The 26,761-nt window shown below is 44.3% G+C and overlaps 1 protein-coding gene across 1 annotated transcript in view; it reads left to right on the top strand.

Moving 5' to 3' along the window:
- The window catches only part of LOC126092125 (homeobox protein Nkx-2.4-like), a 324,924-nt gene that overhangs the window by 172,183 nt on the left and 125,980 nt on the right, over window positions 1-26,761 (top strand). Inside the window, exon 4 of the mRNA XM_049907612.1 lies at window positions 20,795-20,890. Coding sequence (XP_049763569.1) covers window positions 20,795-20,890 — 96 coding nt within the window. The remainder of the gene's footprint in view (window positions 1-20,794; window positions 20,891-26,761) is intronic.

The following is a 26,761-nucleotide window of genomic DNA, read 5'->3' as shown; positions in this document are numbered from 1 at the left end:
TCATTCCGTCATACGCACTTCAAAACAATGAAATAATTAATACATAACCTATTTGAAGTGGCGTCACTACATCTGGTGTACGTTTGGTGCACATGACTCAACGGCCATTCAGTGAGCGTGTTGAGGTGGCGTTTGTACATGAACGTTGAAAGTACAATGAAGGAAGTATACCATACAGTACATGTTGTCGGCAAACGACCTTGAATTTTATGAAATGCCACATTTTTTCTATTCTTTGTTTTGTAGTCGTTTATTGTCTTGAACACGTAGCTTTTCGTGACGTTCGGCAAAACTGCTTTCATTTACAGGATTCTAACCAGCTATCGCTGCATGAGCGCCATAACATAACAATATTTTAGTGATCTTGGCAACGAAGGATATTACTTAAAGACACAACCAGACGTTAATACGCACATATAATCAAAGAAGAAAAAAACCCGGTGAGATTATCTAGGAATTTATCTCAAGTAGTTTATTGTAACTCGAGACGAGTCTACCATCATAGTGAATCGACTTCGTTACAAAGTTCTGTCATCCAGGTTATGTATTTTTTGGAATCTCCCATACTGCTGTCCCGCTTGCATTTCGGTGAATTAGCTCAAAGCAGTAACAGTAACATCGGTACTTAGCTTATTCCATCGAACTGAGTTGTTATCATCATAACTTTGCAATGAAAATATACAGGCACCCAATTCGACACAATATATTACGCAACTGTGGCACTCATCATATAAAAGTAGACCCCGAGTTCTGTCGTTTAAACGTTATGATCGGAAGCACTATAAAACTGTTCTCTGATGATGGTGTTGTGTAGATGCAATTACTGGTTCAAATGGCGCTGAGCGCTATGGGACACCTGAGGTCATCAGTCCCCTAGAACTTAGAACTACTTAAACGTAACTAACCTAAGGACATCACACACATCCATGCCCGAGGCACGATTCGAACCTTCGTCCGTAGCGGTCGCGTGGTTCCAGACTGAAGCGCCTAGAACCGCTCGGCCACCGCGGCCGGCCAGATGAATTTACTATCGTTGGACTATCACAAGGGATTACAGAAAAAAACTTGAACAAAATTTTCACTTGGTGTAATGAATGATAGCTCTCTTTTTAAAGGCTGGTAAAATGTAAGACGAAGTGTACAACAAAGAGAACGAAAGCGTTAGAAGATCAGTGGTGGAAATGTTGAGAAAGTCAAATCAAAATTTTGGGTGAAATCATTGTTAGGGATGGCGAATGAAAAACTTATATTTGTTGGAAGGGCTCTGGGAAAGTGCGGCGCATTTGTGAAGCGTACGAGACATTAATGTGACCAATCATAGTACATTGTTGCATTTATGGAGTCCTTATCAGCTATCTATAACACAGGTGGAATGGATTCACAGACGCGTTGCTACGATCGCAACAGGTCTTAATAGCCCATATGAAAATGCAACAGAAATGCGAATCCTTGGAAGAAAGACGGGGTAGTTACTGCGAACCCATGGTGGGTAAATTTAGCGAATATGTATTCGAATAAGGTACAAACGGCGTTGCCGCAGTGGTAACACCGGCACTCGTCTCATCACCAAAGTGAAGCGTGTCGAGCTTGGATAGCACTTGTCTACCGGGTGCTGTAGGCAAGCGGGGTGCACTCAGCCCTCGTGGGCCAACTGACGAGCTACTTGATTGAAATGTAGCGCATTCGGCCACGAAAACACAACGGCCGGGGGAACTCACCGTATATCCACATCCAGTGAATTATGGGCTGAGCATGACACGGGGGTCGGTCGGTACGGTTGGGCCTGCAAGGCCGTTCGGGCAGAGTTTCCTATACGAATAAAACTGAGCGCCCATTATGCTGCCTCTACATCTCGCTTAGGGATCATAAGGATGAGGCGAGAGAGAAATGTTTGCGTATTCATTTTCCTCTGCTCTGAACGCGAGAGGAATAGGAAAGAAAAATGGTAATACTAGTACGATGTACCCTTCGCTGTGCACTGTACAGCTGCTTGCGAAGTATATGTGTAGATGTGATCTACTGCTCTCGGAGCACTTACAGCAGTGAATGGTTGGAAGGTATCGGATGAAGAACTTCACCACCACTCTGACCAAGTACCTTTGTACGAGTAGGGAAATCAACAGGCTTTTATCTCATGAATGTAGATACAAGAAGTTGAGTACTAAGACTGAGTCCTCTAACGCCGACAGTGATAATTATAATGTTTGTCGTAGAACAAGGTTTCCACAACCCGCAATACTCTACAAAAAAAGAGCTCGTTATACAGCTGTTTCACACCCGTCCAAGGGCTTTCATTGCCCTCTCTCGTTACTGAAGGAACATGTCCCGCGACACACGTGTGGAGTAGACAGGCGTGAGAGAACGCAGCCAGGCGACGTTCTCCTCCCGTTTCCCGCGCTACATGAAAAATTAGTCTAACGAGTTGCCAGAAAGTTGCCTATAATTTCCCTTCAAAAGGTTCTCATTTATTCATGACTTCAAAAACTGTTTGTTCTAACACGGGAGCTTCACAATTTCGGAATCCCTCGCGCGGGCGGCCGTGGAGCGTGGTGAAAGAGGTCCCCGCGCGGCCTCTGAGGAACTCCATCTTTCCGGACTCGTGGGCCCTTAAGAAAGTCAGACGTTATTAAAACATGCGGCGAGACGCACCCCCCTTTCCTCCCCCCCCTCCCCCACCACTGCCACAGTACCTCGCTCGGCCCGTCTGCGCCTTTCTGCGCGCCACCCGCTCAATGGGGTGCCGTGCCGCCATCTTGACGAGCTGTTGAGACGAGGGTGCTCGAGGGGTGACGTCACGGGTCACGTGTTCGCACGGTCGAGCCGCCGGTGTGTGTGTGTGTGTGTGTGTGTGTGTGTGTGTGTGGACTCGCGGGGGATTCCCGGCGCCTTATTAAAGGCCGCCTTCCCCAGCACGACCGCGGGCGCCGTCTGCGTGACTGCTCCACAACCACTCACATGCGTTTGTTCCTACTGTTGAAGCATGTGTTATCCAGTTTCATGAAACACGGTGCATAAATGAACTTCAGGAATTAAAAGAAAGGTCTTTTGTTTGGATTTCCATCTTCTGCAGTAGCTGCTATACTGTATACGAAGGGCGTTTAATAAGAAATGCAACACTTTTTTTCTAAAAGCAAGTTCGTTTATTAAGGATTCCAATACAACCCATTATTCTCCACTATTTTGGCTAAAACACGCGTTTTTCAATTTAATTCCGTTCAATGCTATGGCTTTACACCGCCTTACTGGGAAGGCCTGTATCCCTCATTGCACGACTCTACTGGACGACGTCGGTGCCACCGTCTCGCTGCGTCAGTATCAGTAACCTTCCCATCATCCGCAGCTGAGCAGCGAAGTGTTCGAGTGTGGTCGGTCAGTCACCTCGAATGAGAGTGTCCGCACGTTCCAACACTGCAGGAGTCACAGCTGTGTGCGGCCGGGCAGCACGCGGGAGATCGGGCAGGTTTGCACGACCTTGTTGCGATGATGACAGACGCCTCGCCCAACGACTCACCGTGCTTTTGTTCACTCCCAGGTCTCCGTAGACATTCTGCAAGCGCCTATGATTCTCTGCGATGCTCTGGTTTTCCGCCAAAAGAAACTCGATGATAGCTCTCTTGGAACGTACGCTATTTTGAAGGCTACGTATAGGGCTGCTGCCCATCGAAACATCGTGAAACTATTGGAGCTGGATTGGGAATATTCCACGATGTCCCAGAAAAAATTCCTCATTTTTTCAAGCTAAACTGGCCGAGAAAAAAAGTGTTGCTTTACTTACTTAACGCATCTCCTATCAATTATTACCTAAGTGTACAATACAGATATCTAAGATGATGTTACACCAGAGATATTTCCATTTTCTTTACAAAGCATTATTAGTGGTGGTTCTGCAAAAATTGCACACACAATACTTTACTAGCTGATGTAATCTGAAGTTACCGCTATAGTTTTTCAGCGTTGCATACTAGCACTCCTTTTCCTTTCCACAAAAGATTTTTCACATAAGTGTACACTAGCAACATTTATAAGTTTACTCCACAAATGCGTTTATTTTTGTATTTTTTCCTTCTTCTGCCTTTCGTAACATCGCCGCAATTTATGGTGAACACCACAACAGCGTTTACGTTATGAATTTCCCTGCACCATGGCCTGTTTCAGTTATATTATTTCGGGAACGTTGCTATCGATGGGCTACCTAAAGAAAAGGTAAAATAAAATCCTCGCATATTCTACGAAATATTTTATCATAAAAGTAACTTGAACTTTTCTTTTACATTTCACTACAGTAGACACAGAAGTGTATATATTCACCGTTAATGAAATATTTAAAAAATAAAATCATGTGCCATCTGCCCATTCCAGGGCATTCCTCCTGTATCAGGCGAGGCACTTTCTATGAATAGGCTATAGTGTAATGTCTATTAAGTACAACCACGTCTAAATAAGTGTCAGTACATTTCATACTTTTTATGTTAGGAATTGTTGTTGGTATCTAAATCGAATAACGACTATTCGAAACCAAGGAGGCTAAAAGTATAAATATCGCGTTCGAAGGTTAAAAAAAGTCTGATTATCAAAACACTTACTAACTGCTAGAAAACTTATAATGAAAACATTATGTAAATTTGGTCATAGCTGCCCAGTTAGGCCTCAGATCAGAAAAAATTGGAGATGACTCATTCAAAACAACTCGATCTGCATCGCTTAACAACATCTACTCAGCGTCCATATCACGTAACTACACACTGTGAATATGTGAAACTGGTGTGCATCGTCCGCACATTCAGATGACGGCTGCAGAAATTTAATCATTACTACCATATACTACGGCGTCTCAGTCATTAGTACTAGTCAATTAGAAGAACATGGTCAAATCTTACATTTTCAAGAGATTTTTTTTTTTGTGTGTGTTTGTGGAACTACTCGCCACAAAGATTGCAAATCTTTGGTACTACTGGGTACAATTACTGACCGCCAGACTACAGGTATTGTCAATATCCGCAGAGAAACCGAGCAGGCCCACTGACGGAGCCAGCCCATCAACAGCAACCTTACCCTATAGACGTTCGAGATGCAAAGCTAACGTTGTTTAAATCTCACGACGATTTTAGTCAAATCAGATTTCTTCTGTTTTAATCGGGCATCTTTCATCACATTGCTGTGCTCATGTTTTCTATATTTGTGAAATTAGTGCCTTTTCATTGTTTTGTATATTATTATTTGTAAGTTATATACTGTCTAGCAGCTGTGTTTGGTTTCCTTTTTCCTAACACATGTGAAGATGTCATTACGGACCAAAGTTGCTAGTCAGATGACAATTTGTTTGCGATCGTTGGCTGGAATCGAAGAAAGAAAATTTGCACGTTCCTACATAAGAACTGTTTTTGCTTACGAATGTGTAGCACAATTCAACTGCGGCGTCAATATTCCTTTTTACGTATTTAGAAGACAGTACTTTTTTCACTCGTCGCTAGCAGAGTTTTGTAGTTATTAAACTTGGTTGCGCTAGCGCCCTTTACGATTTTTTATTTTTTTTTTATTTTAAGATGGCGAAGGGTAAAAGTGAATCAGGCTGTTTCGATTACAAGTTTCCGAAAAACACTTTGCATCGTCGATCGCAGTCGACGTTGAACTACAGCCCCTTCTGTAACTTGCTGGGTAAGTCAGCCCAGAGATTGGAGAAAGGCAATGGCATTGCACCTGCAGTAGGAACAAGGCCAGTAAAAACTGTGTAGTGTTGAAATCAACCTTCGGGCTAGTGACAGTTTTGCCGTTTTTTCCTATCTCCTACAAATTTCACGCGGAAAGACTGAAATTCTCGTATGATATAGATCTCTACAGTGTCTCTAAGTACCTAAAAATATTTTTTATTTTAATTGGAGCTGGAGTTGTCGATGTTTTAAAATATTTGAAGTGTTTCCGTCCGGGAAGAGTTTCAAACTTATTACGTCATATTTAAAAGACCATTGAAGTCATTGAAATACTATTTTCATTGATTCGAAAATATATTGTTCAGCAACGAATGTTTTCAAAGTTTTGTATCGCACTGCGTTTGCTAAACTTAAAAAAACGGCTTTTGTTTAATTTTGTCGTATTTATCCATAACAAGTACGAAGAAAAAGTCAAATAAAAACTGGGAAATTCAGATGTGAAATAGTCCATATAGTGTCTCAAAGCTTCTAGAAATTCTGAACTTAGTTTAATTAGGACTAAGTTTACGTTTTTTCCTTGGTACAGAGGAAATTTAAGCGTACGAGTAAATTTCCAACTTGAGACCTGGCAGCCATGCCAGGTTCCTGTTATGCTGCTAACAAACAGTACGGACCGACCACTACTTTATGTCGGACTGCAGAGCACGGTCTAAGTGTTTACTAAGTAAACCAGTCGTGGAGGAACTGTAGTAAGTGGCGCACGCCGACATGGCTGAGGGGAAAAGACTGGCCAACACTGATTTCGTATTAATATCTTCCAGTGAAACTCCGCGGAATAAAGTTTTGAGTAAAAGTACGCAGTTAAGGATAAAATGCGTCTGCTTACTTCAAAATTGGCTCTAACATATTTAGATACCAATCTATCATTTAAGCTCCAAATACAAGGTTAATCTTAAGACAGGCACAAAGTTGTTAACTCTGTAATGTTACCAGCACAAATGGATAAGAATACACATTGATTTGGGACAGAATTCACTCGTGTAATTCTTCAGCGGTGCAGACAGCGATAATATGATTACGTTGACCGGTGAGAATATCGTGTTCAGAGATTTGGAGGTCATTATGCCCATGCAACATCATGCCTCTCCACAGCATAACACCTGGACCACCAAAATGACCTTCTTCGACAGTGTACCTGGGTGCACTGTGTACCCTCGTATAATGAATTAATAAGAACACGTAATACATCCAGGAACACTGTCGTATATAATCGTTTTGGTGGTCCTGATGCTACGGTGTAGGGAGTCATAAAGGTGCACGGGCACACTGACCTCCAAATCTTTGAACGTGGTACATTCACTGGCCAGCGTTATTGTGACACGGTAATTGTTACCCATGTGCGCCTTTTGAGTGGTGTGTTCGACCGTGACTTCATTTTTGCTGATGCATCCAGGAACACTGTCGTATATAATCGTTTTGGTGGTCCTGATGCTACGGTGTAGGGAGTCATAAAGGTGCATGGGCACACTGACCTCCAAATCTTTGAACGTGGTACATTCACTGGCCAACGTTATTGTGACACGGTAATTGTTACCCATGTGCGCCTTTTGAGTGGCGTATTCGACCGTGACTTCATTTTTGCTGATGCATCCAGGAACACTGTCGTATATAATCGTTTTGGTGGTCCTGATGCTACGGTGTAGGGAGTCATAAAGATGCATGGGCACACTGACCTCCAAATCTTTGAACGTGGTACATTCACTGGCCAACGTTATTGTGACACGGTAATTGTTACCCATGTGCGCCTTTTGAGTGGTGTATTCGACCGTGACTTCATTTTTGCTGATGACAATGTGCGGCCCCATCGAACAGCTAAGGTGGCGGAGCTCTTAAGATATTCGGAACATGGGCTGGCCTGCCCCTTACCCTGACTTAAATCACACTGAGCACGTGTCGAGTGCGTTGTGGAGACGTATTGCAGTTCGTCCAAATGTACCAACAACCACCCAGCAGTTGTGAACGGCGCTGGTGGAGGAATGGAACGTTTACCACAAAAACTGCTTACCGACCTTGGGGCCTGCACGGGAGCACGCTCCACAGCATGCACTGCTGTCCGTGGTGATCACAAAATGGTTGAAATCTTATAACTCTGGCAGGAAACAAAGCGTGTTATTAAGAAAGAGACATGTGTTAAGCTATCAGGCATCATCCAGCTGGGAACTAATTACATGTGGGGTCCCACAAGGTTCCATCTTAAGGTCCTTTCTTTTACTTTGGTATATCAATGATGTTTCATCATTAAAATTACCAGATTCCAAGTTTCTTTTGTTTGCCGATGATACAAACATAGCAGTAAATAGCAAATCAAGTGTAGTCTTAGAAATGTCGGCTAATAAAATATTTGTGGACACTAATCACTATTTCCTAGCCAATTATTTGTCACAAAACTTTGAAAAAACATGCTAGATGCAATTCAGAACTTGTAAGGGGCGTCCCACGAGTCTACGCCTAACATATGATGACAAGCAGATAGAAGAAGTGGTCAGTGTTAAATTCTTGGGATTACAGCTTGCTGATAAATTCAACTGGAAGGAGCACACCACAAATCTGCTGAAGTGTCTAAACAAATCTCTGTTTGCAATGCGAATTCTGTCAGTCATAGGGGATATAAAAATGAAAAAGTTGCCATACTATGTTTACTTTCACTCCATAATGTCATACGGGATTATTTTCTGGGGTAATTCATCAAGCCAACCTGAAGTTTTCCGGGCACAAAAACGTGCAATAATAGTTATATGTGGTGTGAACTCAATACCATCCTGCAGAGCACTGTTTAGGAAACTAGGGATACTAACTACAGCTTCCCAATATATTTATTCCTTAATGAAATTTGTTATTAAAATATATCACTTTTTCAAACCAACAGCTCAGTTCATGGAATCAGTACTAGAAATAAGAATAATCTTCACAGGGATTTAAAGTCACTTACTCTTGTACAAAAAGGTGTCAATTATTCAGCAACACACATTTTCAATAATGTGCCAGCAGCTATAAAAAGCTTAAAAACCAATAAAATTCAGTTTAAGAGAAGCCTAAAGGATTTATTGGTGGCCAACTCCTTCTACTCCATTTATGAATTTCTCGGTAGAACCAACTGATTTTGTGTATAGAAAGTACAATCTAACTTCTGCAGCATTTCAGTGCAGTAATGTGTTCATTGTAAATACGTATTGTAGTAGTTCTGTTATATGTTTATTACCTTATAAATAAAAAAACAATTTTTTATTTTAAATTCAGTGCATTAATGCGATCTTAGTAAACGAGTGTTGTAAAATGATCCTTTCATATAGTGTTCATTAAAAAAAATAGCGATCATTCCACCTGGGACCTGTGGAAGGTACATTAGTTTATTTGTTTCAGTTGTAAATATTTGTCATGTATTATTGTTTTTCTGACATGTTCTACATCCTGGAGGACCTCCTCACTACGGATCAATTGGAATGAAAGTAAATCTAATCTAATCTAAATATACCGTATTAAGAACGTTGTCCCATTTGACCATGGTGAATCCCAGTGACTTTGGTTTAATTATTTCATGGAATAAAAGTGTCAGTTCTGTTCGTCTCACAGTATATTTCTTTCACTTACCTTCTGTGCTTCAATGTAATAGTTCTTTCTATTTATGGTCCAAGCTGCATCGAGCTATGTTACTTGACAATGACACATCATGCGAAGGTACTTTTGTCCTTAAATTTTGTAAACCAGTGTACTTTCGATCTGGTGTACTCACTGTCCTTTCCACACCCGATACAGTCCATTAGTACACGACAGAAGACTCATCTGGCCAGTAGCCTTCAGTTCAGTGGACAACTGGGGAGACTAGCGTGTCGAGTCTCCGAGCGCACGGAGACGACGAGTTCGCGATAACGACGCGAAATACGGGCCCCCGTGACTTGTGACGTCACACTAGTTGCCTTGCCCGACGTACATCGTGAAGTCTTGGCGAGAAATCAGAATGTCAATGAACAGGTACGGAATAAAGTCCTTTGTCACATATTGTCGAAAGCTTGAGTCTATTCAACCACACAACTACGAAGTGTTAAAGTGGTCTCAAATAACAACTCGCTTCCCGCTGCAGACGGTCGCTGCATCTCTTAAGACCTGTAGGGTCACATGCTGGGCTGTACGCCGCAGAGCCCGTATACAGGGTGATTTTTTCCACCGTGTACCAACTCTAGGGATTGATCGATGAGAAGATGCGGAACAAAAGATCCAATGAACTTATGTCCGAAAATGCCTGATTTCCACACTAGAGACCGTTTATTCAATCATACATTGTTAAAGAGCCTGTAGTCTAATACGCACTGCACCATGCAGTCACAGTTACAGTATGTGCTGAAAATGGTTTCCATGTGCCTCAACGCAAGCATGTACGCGCCGTAGCATGTTCTGTCTTACACGTTCACATCGACCAGGCTGCATCCGAACAGTGTCAAAGGCAGCATGTCTCCACATCTGGAATGGTCTCTGCATACACGATACTTTTGAGATGGCCTCATAACCAGAAATCGCACGGGTTGAGATCCGGTAAACGAGCAAGCCATGCAACTTGACCCTCTCGTCCGATCCACGAACCAGAGAAGACACAATTGGGATGAGTCCGGACGTTAACGGCGAAGTGGGCTGGAGCACCACCATACCATCATGTAGCAGCCATATGGCCATTCTAATCATCAATGGCACTTCTTCCACCAGGGGAGACAAAATCATCGCAAGAAACGCTGATAGTTACGGCCTGTTAGGTGACGTGGAAGGAAGACTGGCCCCAAAATAGGTCGCCAATTAACCCGGCCCACACATTGCGGCTGCATCGATGCTGGTGATTCTCTGTCACCATACCATGGGGGTTCTGCATACTGTCTCACAGACGACCGTTATGAAAGTAGAAGACACCACTCCGCCTAAGGATGGCCTCATCTGTGAATGGGATAGATGACACAGATCTCGGAATCGTGGTTGCCTGGTGAAGAAACCAGTGACAAAACTGTTCCCGACGTGGAACGCCTGTCGCTAATAAGCCCTGCACACGTTATAATTTATAAAGGTAGTAACAATTGTCATGGAGAATATTAAACACCGTCGTCTGGCTTACCCTGTACTGGTGGGCGAACTGGTACCGACACTGCGGTCGCCTTCCACTGTGTTAATCACATTTTCCTCCAAGTCTGGTGTCCGAACATTTCGGGTACGTCCTTCATGATTTCCTGGTTTCTGAAACGACCCTGTCTCAGACAAACGGCGAAACACTGTTGCAAACATCGAATGCTGTGGTTGTCCCTGTTCTGCGCTCATAGGTAGCACACCGCGCTTAGTATACGTCCACCGCGGTGCTCGGAGGCCATAGCACCAAGTTACGACACCTGAAGATGGGCTTATAAGAGCCAGAAACCGGTCGTGTGATAATAAAGAGCTTTACAACTGAAGCGGTATTTTCAATCTCTGATATAATGCTCAGTTGCGGATGTTCCCCCAACAGAATTATTTGTATAAATTTATCGTTACTTTCTACCACATGAGAGATCTGCTACCGTTCGGACAAGGGAGCAATACTATGTCAACTTAATAGCTAATCCGAAGAATTGAACTGCACTGGCCGGCTGGGTTAAAACTTCCCAAATCACACACTTTCTTATATGCATACCACGAAAGAATAGGAGAATAGCAACTAAAGTCTGGTCTTTATGTCACTACGCACTGTAGTAATGGCTAGCGAATTCTAATTTTCAACCCCATGCAGCCAACACAGAAAGACTTAAAGTGTGTACTCTTAGAGGACGCGTAACCTTGACCGAACTTCCATTACCATCAGCATACACGAAAATTTCACAACTGCCGTTCTCGGTGAGGCATCCAGCAACGGAAGAGCGCGTCAACTGCAAGTTTAGCGACGCGCTGCAAGCTATACGGATATACGCTCGCCGCCGCCGCCGCCGCCGCCGCCGCCGTATCGGTCGCGCCCCGAGCGCTCAGTTTGCGGACCGACGAAAGCTTCACCCGGCCACTTAAATGTGAAGCACGAATGAAACTGACTAACTTTTGTTGATACAGACGTTACAAAGTTTTCCTTTTTAAAAAAAAGCATTTGCAGAGTCGAGAGCTTTCGAACCGGCGGAGGCTCATTGAAATCTGAGAAGCTGTGTAGAGCCACTGGATTTCTACCAAAGATACACAGATTAGGAAAATAACGGGCAAATGTCAGATTCTTCAACATAAAAGCCCTACCAGTACGAAAATATTGTTCTTAGGAGTTGCGCCGACCCACTCGGTGCGCCTTATTCAGTGGATCGGTACTCGAGCCACGCTGTACCGTCTAAATACTCCATTTCCTCCGTCTGCTCGGCGGGCCAGTCCCATGGAACTGCATGCCACGCTCTCTCCCTCTCCCTCCTTCTGCCGCTTCCCCACTCACGTCCTCCTCTCCTTCTTTCTTCTCGCGTATTCCGAGCAACATAAAGCGATATCTAAATAACTCGGTCTTCGACACGGGTAATTCTGGCTGGTAGGACAGATGTCAAAACAGAACCGGTTCTTTTTCTTTTCACCTGTCTTTCCCAACAAACTCTTCGTACTGATTCTGAAGTGGCTGTTTTAATAAATCAAACTCATCCCTAATTCAGAGTTTAGCAATGCGAAAACTGGAATAAAAGACAGGTGCAGTAATCTCTGAAGTTCATTTATGTAAGCGCATGTGAGAGCAGAAAGGCAGGAGACAATGTTTAAAGCGATAGTGAGAGCGGTGAGCGTCCTAACACGAGCTGCAAAAGCTTTGTTTGTAGTAGTAAAAAACTGTGATTTTGTAACAAAGTCTTGAAGATTAATTCACTGCAGTGTATTTTTCTTTATGCAAACGCTCTTGTAGCTTACGACTTTAAATACAGCAGCTAAGCTTCAACATCATCGAACACTGATACACCAAATCGCTGGTTCTGTATTGGGCACAACAAATATCGCCTTACATGTTTACCTGTTTTCATTTAAATATATTTAATTTTCCTATTCACAGATTTTACAGTCATCGACATGTAAATGACCATTACTTAGTGCATCAATCTCAATATATTCGCCGCGCGGTAGTCGGGTGGTCTAAGGCGTCTTGTCACGGTCCGCGCGGCTTTCCTCTTTGGAGATTCGAGTCCTGTCGTCCTTAACGTCAGTTAGTCTAAGTTAGATTAAGGAGTGTGTAAGCTTAGGGACCGATGAATACAGCAGTTTGGCCCTATAAGACCTTACCACAAATTTCCAAATTTCAATATATTTATCATAATTCACTCGTCTCGGGCAAAATGGTATCAAGGAAAACGGAAAGTGTAAGACTATTTTTACAGGAATAGTGAACAAAATATGTAAACTCATTTTCAATACTTCAACCAGAAATACTTTCTTTTTCATTTGGGGTTAACTTGTACAAAAGTAAAGAGCCTACAGGCAGAGTGTAATGTGTCTCCTGTTGAGTTATAGAAATTATACCCTTCTGTCCAAAGAAGAGCGAATTATCATTTTACAACGAATAATCACTCGTAGTAAGAGCGTCGTCTATGCATTTCCATTACCCTCTCTCCTGAATGTTTCTGATTCACATTAAGCAAGTAGGATCAGATAATCGTATCCAATCGACGTCCTGCCCGAAGTGACCGTCCGTATCAAGAGCTTTACTGAGGCGACATGAGCACCCATCTGCCATCGTCTATTCTTGCGATGCAACTCTGCTCAAGGTCCCCAGCGCAAATCTCCTTCTGGACAGCTATTACTTTACTCCCCTTCTTCTCAGGTTTGGACGCATTACAGGAACGACCTATCATAGGGACGCCCAGTTAACATCGCTCCAGTGTTATACACTGAAGCGTCAAACTGGTATAGGCATGCATATTCAAATACAGAGATTGTAAACAGGCAGATTACGACGCTGCAGTCAGCAGTGCCTATATAAGACAACAAGTGTCAGGCGCAGTTGTTATATCGGTTACTGCTGCTGCAATGGCAGGTTATCATGATTTACGTGAGTTTGCACGTGGCATTATAGTCGGCGCACGAGCGATGGGACACAGCATCTCCGAGGTACCGATGAAGAGGGGATTTTCCCGTACGACCATTCCACGAGTGTACTGTGAATATCAAGAATCCTGTAAATCATCAAATCTCCTACCGCTGCGGCCGGAAAAAGAACGGGTCCAACGACGACTGAAGAGAATCGTTAGACGTGACAGAAGTGCAACCCTTGCGCAAATTGCTGCAGTTTTCAGTGCTGGGCCATCAACAAGTGTCAGCGGGAGAACCATTCAACAAAACATCCATATGTGCTTTCGGAGCCGAAGGCCCACTCATGTACCCTTGATGATTGCACGGAACAAAGCTTTACGCCTCGCCGCGGCCCGTCAACACCGACATTGGACTGTTGATGACTGGAAACATGTTGCCTGGTCATACGAGTCTCGTTTAAATTGTATGGAGCGGATGGACATGTACGGGTATGGAGACAACCTCATGAAGCCATGGACCCTGCATGTTAGCAGGGGACTGTTCAAGCCGGTGGAGGCTCTGTAATGGTGTGGGGCGTGTGTAGTTGGAGTGATGCGAGACCCATGATACTACTCTGACAGGTGACACGTACGTAAGCATCCTGTCTGATCACCTGCATCCATTAGCATCTATTCTGCATTCCGACGGACTTGGGCAATTCCAGCAGGACAATGCGTCACCCCACGTGTCCAAAATTACTACATGGTGGTTCAAGGAACATTCTTCTGAGTTTAAATACTTCCGCTTGCCACCAAGCCCCCTAGATATGAACATTATTGAACCCATGCGTTACAGAAGAAATTCTTCAGTTTATCGATGAAAGAAGGTAGTACAAAAATGTTCCGGGAAATTCAGGAATACAGAAATACAAGTTGCTGAGGAATGAAGAAAATAGGTAGTGCAGGAAAACTAAGACGAAATGGCTGCATCAAAAATGTGAAGAAATCGAAAAACAAATGACTGTCGGAAGGATGACTCATAATACAAGAAAGTCAAAACAACCATCCGTGAAATTAAAAACAAGGGTGGTAACATTAAGAGTACAATGCAAATTCCACTGTAAAATGCAGAGGGGAGAGCGGATAGATAGAAAGAGTATCTCGAAGGTCTCTATGAGGGGGAAGATTTGTCTGAGGTGATAGAAGAAGAAACAGGAGTCGATTTAGAAGAGATAGGGGATCCAGTATTGGAATTAAGAGTTTAAAAGAACTTTGGAAGACTTAAGATCAAGTAAGGCAGAAGGGATAGGTAACATACCATCAGAATTTCTAAAATTGTTGGGGGAAGTGGCAACAAAACGACCATTCACGTTGGTGTCTAGAATGTAAGAGTCTGGCGATATACGTACCATCTGACTTTCGGAAAAATATCATCCACACGATCCGAAGACTGAAAGAGCTCACAAGTGCGAGAAATATCGCACAATCAGCTTAACAGCCTCGTGCATCCAAGTTACTGACAAGAATAATATACAGAAGAATGGAAAAGAAAATTGAGGATGTGTTAGATGACATTAAGTTAGGCTTTAGGAAAGGTAAAGGCGCCAGAGAGACAATTCTGATGTTGCGGCTAATAAGCAAGACTAAAGAATAATCAAAGCACATTCAGAGGATTTGTCGACCTGGAAAAAGCGTTATTATACACCACGTACAAGAGCCAAGAGGGAATAATAAGAATGGAACACCAAGAACCAAGGGCTCGGATTAAAAAAGGTGTAAGACATCGATGTAGTCTTTCGCCGCTATTGTTCAGTCTGTACATTGAAGAAACCAGTGATGAAAATAAAAGGAAGGTTCAAGAGTGGAATTAAAATTCAAGGTGAAACGATATCAATGATACTTTTGGCTGATGACATTGCTAACCTCAGTGAAAGTGAAGAAGAATTAGTGATATGCTGAATGGAATGAACAGGCAAATGAGTACAGAACATGGACTGAGAATAAATCGAAGAAAGATGAAAGTAATGAGAAGTAGGAAATGAGAACAGCGCGAAACTAAACATCAGGATTGATGGTCACGAGGTAGATGAAGTTAAGGAATTCTGCTACAGAGATAGCAAAATAACCGATGGCAGACGGAGCAATGAGCACATCAAAAGCAGACTAGCAATGGCAAAAAGGGCATTTCTGGCCAAGGTAAGTCTACTAGTATCAAACAGAGACCTTAATTTGAGGATGAAACTTCTGAGAATGTGCTGTGGGTACTGCATGTGCTGGAGAACGGACGTTAGGTACGCGTGATCCATTCGATCAAAAGCTTGGCTAAAATCTAGCGATGCCAGCGCTCCCAGGATGCGGCGTGCCCTGGCTAGGGCTATTAAGTCACGGTATCGACACAGTGCTGTATGGATGTTGTTGATACCCCCTAGGGAAGTCTGATCTGGCGAGATGACGTAAGGTAGGGTCGGTCGTAGACGGTTTGCTAATAGTCTGTTGAATATCTTCATGTCGCAGTTGACGAGTGTTAGCGGGCGGTAATCTTGTATTCGAGCCCCACCTTTATGTTTGTGAACCGGTATAATTATTCCTTCTACGAAGGTCGCAGGGAGCGGCACCGCGGGGGACATAAGCTCCCGACAGATGTCTGTTAACTTGGGAGCCAGTAAATACTGGAAAGTTCTATAAAACTCCACAGGGAGCCCGTCGGAGCCAGGAGACTTATTCGCCGCTCCTTTACCGATGGCGTCGATAACTTCGTCTTCCGTAATGTCGTTCAATAATTCAGTTTGTAAATCCTGTGGGACAATGCCGTAAACCAGTTGTGAGACTGCTATCACCGTCGTCGGGTCGGAACATTGAGCAGAATAAAGTCGTGCGTAATGGTCGAAGAAGGCTGCAGCAATATCGGGTTGTGTGGTGTGATGACGGCCGCCCTCAGTGGTGATGGCATTTATTAGCGCCCGTCTTCGCAGTGTACGTTCTCGGATGACGTGGTACATGGTGGGTCGTTCCGTTGCGAGTCTGTCTTGTGTTCGCGCTCGGTCGATCGTCCCTTCGAGGTGTCGGCGCATATGGGCTACGATCTGTCAACTGTCCTTCCGGTGTGGGTGGCAAGGAGCGGCGAGGACGTCTTGTATTAGCTGCGGCGAGGAAGTAAACAAACTACGCGCGCTCGCGACTCTGCGGACGGGACGTAAACAAGACGTCCTCGCCGCTCACCGGCCGAAAGCAGACTGCATTGGTGGCCGGGAGACCACTCGCGGGGTGGTTGTTTAACGCCACTACGCGACTTGCGAGTGAATGAGGATGAAATCATGATGAAAGACACACATCACCCAGTCACCTCGAGGCAGAGAAAATTTCTGACCCCGCCGGGAATCGAACCCGGGACCCCGTGCGCGGGAAGCGAGAACGCTACCGCAAGACCAGGAGCCGCTGACACCTCCAAAGTAATGGAAGGCTGTAGAGGCAGCATGGCTCAATATTTTTGCAGCGGACTTCCGGCGACTTGTTGAATCCATGCCGTGTCGAGTTTCTGAACTTGGCAGGGAAAAGGAGGTCTGACATGATATTAGTATGTATACCATGACTGTTTTCACCTCATTGTAAGCTGAGTACGAAGAGATTGGGCGGTAATATAAAACGCTGTTAACTTGCACTGATCTATTTCTGAGCACTGGTCTAGTCCCGAATCCAGTGAACAATGGCTAACGCACACTGTGCAACAGTTAACGTGTCACTTTTTCGAAATTGCTGAGGGATGAGACATTAACACATACATGGATGATTATCAAAGGGTTCCCCTAAGATCTCTCAATTCGACAAAACCGTTGTTGACCGCCACTCGCATTTATTGCGAATTTTAAGTATGTGCCTTTACGTGCAGGCAGGCAACTGGCAGTAGAGATCTGTCAATTGGTTGACTACGTACAGGTGCTCCAGGCTACTTCGCAGGTTTGTTTTTTTTTGTAAAAATACACATTTAAAATTCTCAATAAACGTGGGCGTTTTCCACCGAGAGTTTTGCCAGAGTGGTAAGTCTTAGAGGGATCCTTTGTGGTTTTATTCACGTATGTGTCAATGCAGCACCTATGTGTGATCGCGCTACGCAACGGCATGAAACACGAGCACTGAGGAAGCATAAGCGCCTTTTGCTTCCTTGGATTACTTTCAAATTTCATCGAATGGTTATTATGGTCCCTAGTGGTTCTGCCCTGCAGACCAGATCAAAAACTGCAGCCGCACTGCACTCCAGAGGGTTCAGGTTACCCACAATAGGGCTGCTACCAGAGGATGCCCTTAGAGAAAGGTTGGAGCATCAGGGAGATGTCAGCAGTATCGACGACTATCAAGAACGTCTTCCTGTTGATGAATTCTTCTCGAGTTATCAGGCGAGTGATGGCGTCGTCTTGTCGCAACGTTTCAATGAGTTTCGTACCCATCATCTTCTGGCTAAGTGGGATACGAAACTCATTGAAACGTTGCGACAAGATGACGCCACCACTCGCCTGATAACTCGAGAAGAATTCATCAGTGGAATACGCCGAGAAAGACTGCAATCGCTTACGACTCCTTTCGGTTATCGCACTGGAAACTTCCTTTTCGCCCGAGGAATGTGCGGGAATCAACGTCGAAGGAAAGGGGTGGTTTCATTGGCGCCCTCTTTGTATGCTCCTGTCGATTCTGAGAGACGGTGTGTCTGAAATGATTTCTCTGCTAAGTTCAACGCCGGGCGTCGCGGTTCTGACCTCCATGGCAGAGGCGTCAAAAGAAGTGGTGAAATGCAGGTAAGAGGGGATATGACAACCTACCCATTGTAGTGGTACGTCCAAGGTAGCATGGGGCGGAATTGTGGTGAAATTTGGTGCCAGCGTGACATCATTAACCCGCTTTACAGCTCACGTGAACGTCTGAGCTGTGGCATACGTCGACACCTTGCTATTTGTAGCGTTGTCGAGCCCGGGGGTGACGTCACAGGGCGCCACGATTTGCACCATTTCAGAGGAAGGTGTAGGCAACTGTCAGGTGAATTTCAAACTTACACGTCGCAGTGGGAGACAAAGTGATACTTTAACTCTGTTGCGCCCAGTAACTAGTAAAATGTCCAGTAATTGTGCTCTTCTGGGCGGCGACTATAGATAGCCTAAGTCCTGACGATGTCTTGAGGCCCTGCCACTGTTTAATTAACTGGTGAATTGAGTCTTGCATCAGCGCATATCCACCTTAGGAGAATAGACATGATGTAAAATGGAATCATAACGTAATCCGGGTGGTATCTGCCCTCTACGGCGTCTGATCATAACTGTGTTGTGCCTCTCTGGAGGCTGGGCTTGACGTGTGGCGCTCTTTCTGTGTACGGTTTCTTGTCAAACTACGTGATGACACTGCAGAATGTATCCAGATGTTTCTTCAAATTACCTTCCATTATTCTGCAGCTACATCCACATCCATACAATGTAAACCGCTGTGAAATGTATGACAGAATGCATATCCCATTCTGCCACTTTTTCCGGCTCCATTTGAGTATGGATCGAGGGAAGAAAGATAGTATAAATGCAAGCGCTGTAATTAATCTAATATTCTTATCGGAATACCTACGAGATACCTACGAGGACTTCAGTATATTCCTACACTACTGGCCATTAAAATTCCTACACCACGAAGATGACGTGCTACAGACGCGAAATGTAACCGACACGAAGAAGATGCTGTGATATGCAAATGATTAGCCGGTGGCGACACCTACAACGTGCTGACATGAGGAAAGTTTCCATCCGATTTCTCATACACAAACAGCAGTTGACCGGTGTTGCCTGGTGAAACGTTAATGTGATGTCTCGTGTAAGGAGGAGAAATGCGTACCATCACGTTTCCGACTTCGATAAAGGTCGGATTGTAGCCAGTCGCGATTGCGGTTTATCGTATCGCGACACTGCTGCTCGCGTTGGTCGAGATCCAACGACTGTTAGCAGAATATGGAATCGGTGGGTTCAGAAAGATAATACGGGACGCCGTGCTGGATCCCAACGGCCTAGTATCACTAGCAGTCGAGATGACAGGCATCTTATCCGCACGGCTGTAACGGATCGTGCAGCCACGTGTCGACCCCTGAGTCAACAAATGCGGACGTTTCAAAGACAACAACCATCTGTACGAACAGTTCGACGACGCTTGCAGCAGCATGGACTATCAACTCGAAGACCATGGCTGCGGTTACCCTTGACGCTGCATCACAGACAGGATCGCCTGCGATGGTGTACTCAAAGACAAACGTGGGTGCACGAATGGCAAAACGTCATTTTTTCGGATGAAATCAGGTTCTGTTTACAGTATCATGATGCTCGCATCCGTGTTTGGCGACATCGCGGTGAACGCACATTGGAAGCGTGTGTTCGTCATCGCCAAACTGTCATATCACCTGGCGTTATGGTATGTGGTGCCATTGGTTACACGTCTCGGCCACCTCTTGTTCGCTTTGACGGCACTTTGAACAGTGGACGTTACATTTCAGATGTGTTACGACCCGTGGCTCTACCCTTCATTCGATGCCTGCGAAACCCTACATTTCAGCAGGATAATGCACGACCGCATGTTGCAGGTCCCGTACGGGCCTTTCTGGAAACAGAAAATGTTCGAGTGCTGCCCTGGCCAGCACATTCTCCAGATCTCTCACCAATTGAAAACGTCTGGTCAATGGTGGCCGAGCAACTGTCTCGTCACAATACGCCAGTCACTACTCTTGATGAACTGTGGTATCGTGTTGAAGCTGCATGGGCAGCTGTACTCAATGCCCAGACGTATCAAGGCCGTTATTACGGCCAGAGGTGGTTGTTCTGGGTACTGATTTCTCAGGATCTATGCACCCAAACTGCGTGAAAATGTAATCACATGTCAGTTCTGGTATAATATATTTGTCCAATGAATACCCGTTTATCATCTGCATTTCTTCTTGGTGTAGCAATGTTAATGGCCAGTAGTGTAGATTCCTCACTTAATACTGCTGCTTGAAAATTTTAAGCAATCTATCTTCCATCAGCGGCTGCAGTGTGAGAGCTGCTGTTTTCCTGCTGTTACCTACACGCTTAGTGCGCAGCGCGCAGCGAGCGGTGAGTGAGGGCAGCGTGTTTGCAGGTGTACGAGCTGGAGCGGCGGTTCAAGCAGCAGAAGTACCTGTCGGCGCCGGAGCGCGAGCACCTGGCCAGCCTCATCCACCTCACGCCGACGCAGGTAAGCCGCCACTCTGCGCTGTACACTTGTTCCAGGCCAGTGTATTACGACATTTTCAATGTTGATTACGATTTGTGCTTCAGAGTTTTATTACCAGAAATACAGGACGTTTCGAGAAATTACTCCAACTTCACAAGACTAAACCGTCTACATGAATGGAGATAAAACCGTGGGATGGATTTTAACTTTGCACACCTCCTCTTGCACTTCAGATATTGGACCTTTACCATTTACAGTGCTCATCTCTTTCTTGGTCTTCCCACACTTCTTTGGCCTCCCTTATCTAATTTATGGCTTTGTAAGATTGTCTGCCACTGTTCATTCTATTTATATATTCACTCCGTTTCTTCTGTTGTCTTCAATTTTGTTTCTTAAGTTAACTACGTTTGATTTCTTCGTAATGTATCCGTTTCTTAATTTGTCTATCCTGATACAGTCTCTCACAACCGTAAGAAATCTCATTTCAGCTACCTGGACCTCAATTTTTTGTCGCCTATGTAAATGACCCACAACTCACTGCAGTAGAGTAGTGTGGGGACGTCCATTCCGTTACAAAGCTTCGTTCTTTGATTGGTATCTTCCTATTTTTTGGACGGCCGCTGTGGCCTAGCGGTTCTAGGCGCTTCAGTCTGGAACCGCGCTGCTGCTACGGTCGAAAGGTTCGAATCCTGTCTCGGGCATGGATGTGTGTCACGTCCTTAGATTAGTTAGGTTCAAGTAGCTCTAAGTCTAGGGGACTGATGACCTCAGATGTTAAGTCCCATAGTGCTTAGAGCCTATTTTGTGTGTCTTTTGTCTAAAGTTCCTATTTATTCTTCCAGTTACGTTTCCAAATTTTCTAATTTTCTTATCTACATCTCTGTCAATTTGTACATCAAATACTGACGCCAGTTCCGTGTTGCCTGTTCATGTGATCACTAGTGTGGACTCCCTGTAACGGCTAGCTCGCTCGCTCCCTCGTTCGTAACTCACCGTTTGTCGAGTCCACATGACGATAACACAGCAACAAAGGTGTTCTGCGTTCTACGTTTTCAAAGCTGCATTTCATTTAAAAGTGTATGTATTAGCACTTTTTAACGATGAGCTACCTCAGCGATATATCGATCGTAATGGGCGTATGTACAGGGTTTAACGAGTGTAAGTGCAGATATTGGCGTATGTAGTACCTTACTATGTACACACATCAGTGTATTCATTGGATTTTCTCTGTGCCGGTCAGTCCTCCCACAAACACGGCACAAACATCAGGCCATGATGTTTGTGCCGTGTTTGTGGGAGAACTGACTGACTAAGTGAACTGGTCTTGTACGATTTATCCGCACTTATACCCGTTGCACCCTGTATATCTCGGATTACACAATTAGCCTCCCAGGTCACCTGATCCCACAGTGCATAATTTTCTTTCTTTTTCCTTTTTTTTGAGTGGGAGTGGAGAAGGGTATGGCGGTTTGTAGAACACTTTTATTTGTTTCCCTTCCCGACAGCTTTGTGCGAACTACGACGTCGCATAGGAATGGCAGCGAATGGAATAATTCTAGACACTCACGCAAAACTGTGGGACGAGTTTGTGTATCGTTCGATTTTTTGTCGTGCGCCGGTGGAGACCCAATGAATACCTGTGAAAGGTAAATGAAAACTTTGATCCTAAACGTAATCGTAAAAAGTACCAAAAGGTTGTACGTTAACGCGTGTAAAATATACAACTCTACAGACCTACGCATTCATGTAAATGGTATGATCTTGTGAAATTGGATCAATCTTTTTGAAAAACCCTGGAGTTTAATTCTGCATGTTCCAGCAGCACACTTATTATCTTTAGATTGTCCGTAGGTAATAGTATCTTAATAACATATTCGTACTTGTAGATGTTAGCTTGGTGACGTACATCGCCGAACCAGTAGCGTTGACTGGACCATAAGTCGCATGACTTTTCGAAACCTTCAGTTTCTGGTCTTTCAACCATTCGCACAGACAAAAATATAAAATGGTCCTTGGTGAGCAAGAAACGTCATCATTTCTGTCGGTCAGTCTTTCCGGGATCACATTGACTGGAGTGTAATTATCTTCGGTGATGATTCCCATTTCGAACTGAGCCCCGATGACCAGCGAAAAGAACAGGAAGACATCCATCAGCGTTATCAATCAATGCCAAGACAAACAACTGCTTGCATATAGGCAGAAATGGACTAAGCAATTTCTGAAGCTCTTTGTCTTGAATAAATAATCCAAATTTTCTGAAATTGTAATCATTTGTTTGTCTGCACGTAGGCATCATATCTACTGATTTCCGTCCTATTCTGATAATTCCTTCGTGGTGCGTCGTTCTTTATTTTTTATTTATTTATTGAGTTATAACAGAGTCCAGTAAGGCGATGCGATAGTACAATTGATATAATCAACTGATTGTCTAACACACGACACATTTGCAGAGAAGCATTCTTTAAAATGTATCCCTACAACGGCATGTGAGTTTCCATAGGGCACCGGAGTAAATTACTAGTCTTACTGATAATTCTACGAGCGAAGAGCGACCTCATCTGTAAAGGGTATTAAGAGGATTTCTCGGCGAATTCCAATTAACTATGTTGGAATCCATTGGATCCTTATGAGCGCAGAGACCGTTGAATATTCAAATCGAAGGAAGGACAGCTTCTACCCAACGACAAAATTCCGACCGTCGTCCTTTATCTCCGCTGTAAATGATGAGGACCGAGGCCGAGCGCACGTAATATCCGCCATATGCTTGAACGTGCAACACCAACACGTGTGTTCTTTTCCTGGTTTAGTGAATAGACGAATATACAGTCTTGAATTTGGTACTCAGCGTTTGTAAATACATCCAGGAGGTTTAAACGACGCAATTGCATTGGGAGACAAATCGCAGAATCAGAGTTGAAAGATTCATTTATGTTAACTCAAGCACAAATTCAAAACAAAAATGATAGTCGAGGTATCTCCGTAAAGAGTAAAATTTGAAGTTACAAGGAATGTTTTATTCAGATAAGACTATACTTCCACCTCCTAAGATATTTACTATTCCTCCTGATGGAAACGTCTTTTTCAATAATTTTGAACTGCTTTGCAGAAGACGAGTGGAGCTCCTGGCGATCGCCAGTGCGGCAACCTCCACACCACACCCGCCTACCGGGCAGCCGCCTTTCTGGAACAGCCCACTGACATACCGTCCGTGTCTAGCCGTCCGCTCATAAGATTTCTCCTACCTGTGTATTCCTCAATAGTGTACCGGATTCGAGTGGCACCTAACGTTTTCTCGAAAAACGCCTGTGAATCATTGCCACAAGAAACAGCGGACTATAGTATTTATGCTGTGAATATTTGCTATCTATGCACCTCACACGAGCGCCGATTCGAACCGACGTACGCCACTCTGTTACCCCACTTCAGTCATTCAGCTTTATAGGGAAACAGTAACAGGAATGGATGAATAACCAACAGTTGTTAAGATTTGGAGTCCGGAAAGAGTTTCATACAAATCTGAACATGTTATCTGATTTATGTTAAACCACACAGCATTTATAGCTGTAATAATTTAGAATACAGTACTGCATGAAACAATGTAGCATCTGTCATAATTCTTGCACTTATGACACTAAAAGAATTTTCTTTATTTTTTATCGTTGTCTTGGGCTTTCTTCCTTCCATTTCCACTCTTGCTGTCTCTCTCTCTCTCTCTCTCTCTCTCTCTCTCTCTCTCTCTCTCTCTATCTCTCTCTCTCTCTCTCTCTCTCTCGCCACACTCACAGACACACACACACACACACACACACACACACACACACACACACACACAAACGCATTTTACCTTTTACATTTCTGCACAATGCAATATCGTCATCACTTACACGCTTTTCTCCTGCCATTTTTGTTTAAGCACGACCACGAAAAATCGACTCATGAAACACATGATATACTCCGCCCTTGGGATTTGCTAGAGCATATGCTGCTCGAAACAACTGACTTGATGTACCCCTTCAGTCCGAAAAGCTTCAAGACTGGACTAATAAAAAAATACATGAAAGTTAAGATTGTGGTTTTAAAGCCTCGTGTGTTGTATATACGAGGGTTATTCGGAGAGTAAGGTGCGGTCAGTCGCGAAATGGAAACCACGGTGAAAACAAAAAAGTCTTATTTGCAACAATTACCTATACTTTCCAGCTACTTTTCTACATAGTCGGCGCTCCGACTGAGACATTTGTCGGAGGTCTGTACCAACTTTCCAATACCCTCGTCGTAGAAGGCAGCCGCCTGCGCTTTCTGCAAATTCACTACGCTGATCTGCAGCTTGCTATCTGTGCCAAAATGTTGTCCTCATGCCCAGCGCTTCATGTGAGTGGAGATGAACTTCAGAAGGAGCCAGGTCTGCGCTGTAAGGTTGCTGATCAAACACTTCCCACCGAAAACGCTGCAGGAGCGACCTTGTGCACCTGCATTGTGCAGGCCAGAATTGCCATGAGGAAGGAAACGCACCACAGTTATGTTATGTTGAGCTGCGTGAAATAAGGGAAACCTCTCAGCGGACATCCATACTTGGCGGGAGATACTATTATTCTAGTTATCTTTACGTGCTCACTGTGTGCTCAGAACTGATAAAAAAGACGTGACGCGATCGACAGGTATGCTAGAGATACTGTCCTACAAATCTGTGCAAAACTTCAGCGAATTTTCACTGGGCTTTTGCTTTTCGCTGCCAATTGGACCTTACTTTCCGAATAGCCCTCGTACTCTCCCCTTCACCCCCCCCCCCCACCCCCTCCGCGACTCGTGCGCAACTATCAGAAAAATCCTTCCTTGTGATGTCCTTCTGCTCGCTCATTACACTGGCTTTAACACTGGTTACGTCGTCAAAGCGTTGATCCTTCACTTGAATTTATCCACTGTCTTGTTTTGTGGCATGTTCGTGTAGATAACACTAAGTCTTGTTGCGCGCGCTGATTTCATCCATCAAATAAGTCAGTGCAGGCGTCCACGCGTTGTTTATTGTTCGGGAGTCAAGGAATGCAGCACAAATGTTTCTCTTGTTTAAAACATTCTGAAGAACCTCTTGAACACTTTATTTAGATATGTTGCTGCACTGCTATTTGTGACGCAACATTGTTGTGACTGGGGCCAACGAAATATACGGGCCCTGCAACGATCTTGCGACGGCACAGTAGTCGGCTTGTCCGCCACACTTCGCGAACGCTCGCCTCCGTGCAAGACTTACCGGAAGTTAAAATGTAATTAAAACGGTACCCGCTAAAGATTTTAACTTTGTCGTGTACTATCAAGAGCTTACACGCATTTGAACGAGCAGTCAACAATTATTAAACTCGTTGTGGCCGAGCGGTTCTAGGCGCTTTAGTCCGGAACCGCGTTGGTGCTACGGTCGCAGGTTCGAATCGTGCCTCGGGCATGGATGTGTGTGATTTCCTTAGGTTAGTTAGGTTTAAGTAGTTCAAAGTCTAGGGGACCGATGATCTCAGGTGTTAAGTCCCATTGTGCTTAGAGCCATTTGAATAATTTTGAAACACGATAATGCAGGAAACTGAAGAAATGAATTAAAATTTGTGCCACGGCCGGGACTCGGACCCGTGGCCACAAATTTTAATTAATTTCTTCAGGTTCCAGCATTATCCTAGATAAAGATGAGACTTAATTGTCTCGGGGAAAATTTAATTATGGCATCTACACGATCGTCTGAAGCAGTTTACTCGCTCCCCGCGGGAAACGGCTGTCGCACTCGGAAGACCTACAGTGTCATGTGCTATGACGCACGCACCAAGGCCTGTCTCTCTCGTTGGCCTCAGGTGAGACACTACAGTCGCACTTCCCGTGCTTAACACTGCCTGCTGACAAGTGACTGGTTGAATG

This window comes from Schistocerca cancellata, chromosome 1 (genome assembly GCF_023864275.1).
Source record: "Schistocerca cancellata isolate TAMUIC-IGC-003103 chromosome 1, iqSchCanc2.1, whole genome shotgun sequence".
NCBI lineage: Eukaryota > Metazoa > Arthropoda > Insecta > Orthoptera > Acrididae > Schistocerca > Schistocerca cancellata.
The sequence above is the reverse complement of the archived record's forward strand: the minus strand, read 5'-3'. Positions and strand labels throughout refer to the sequence as shown.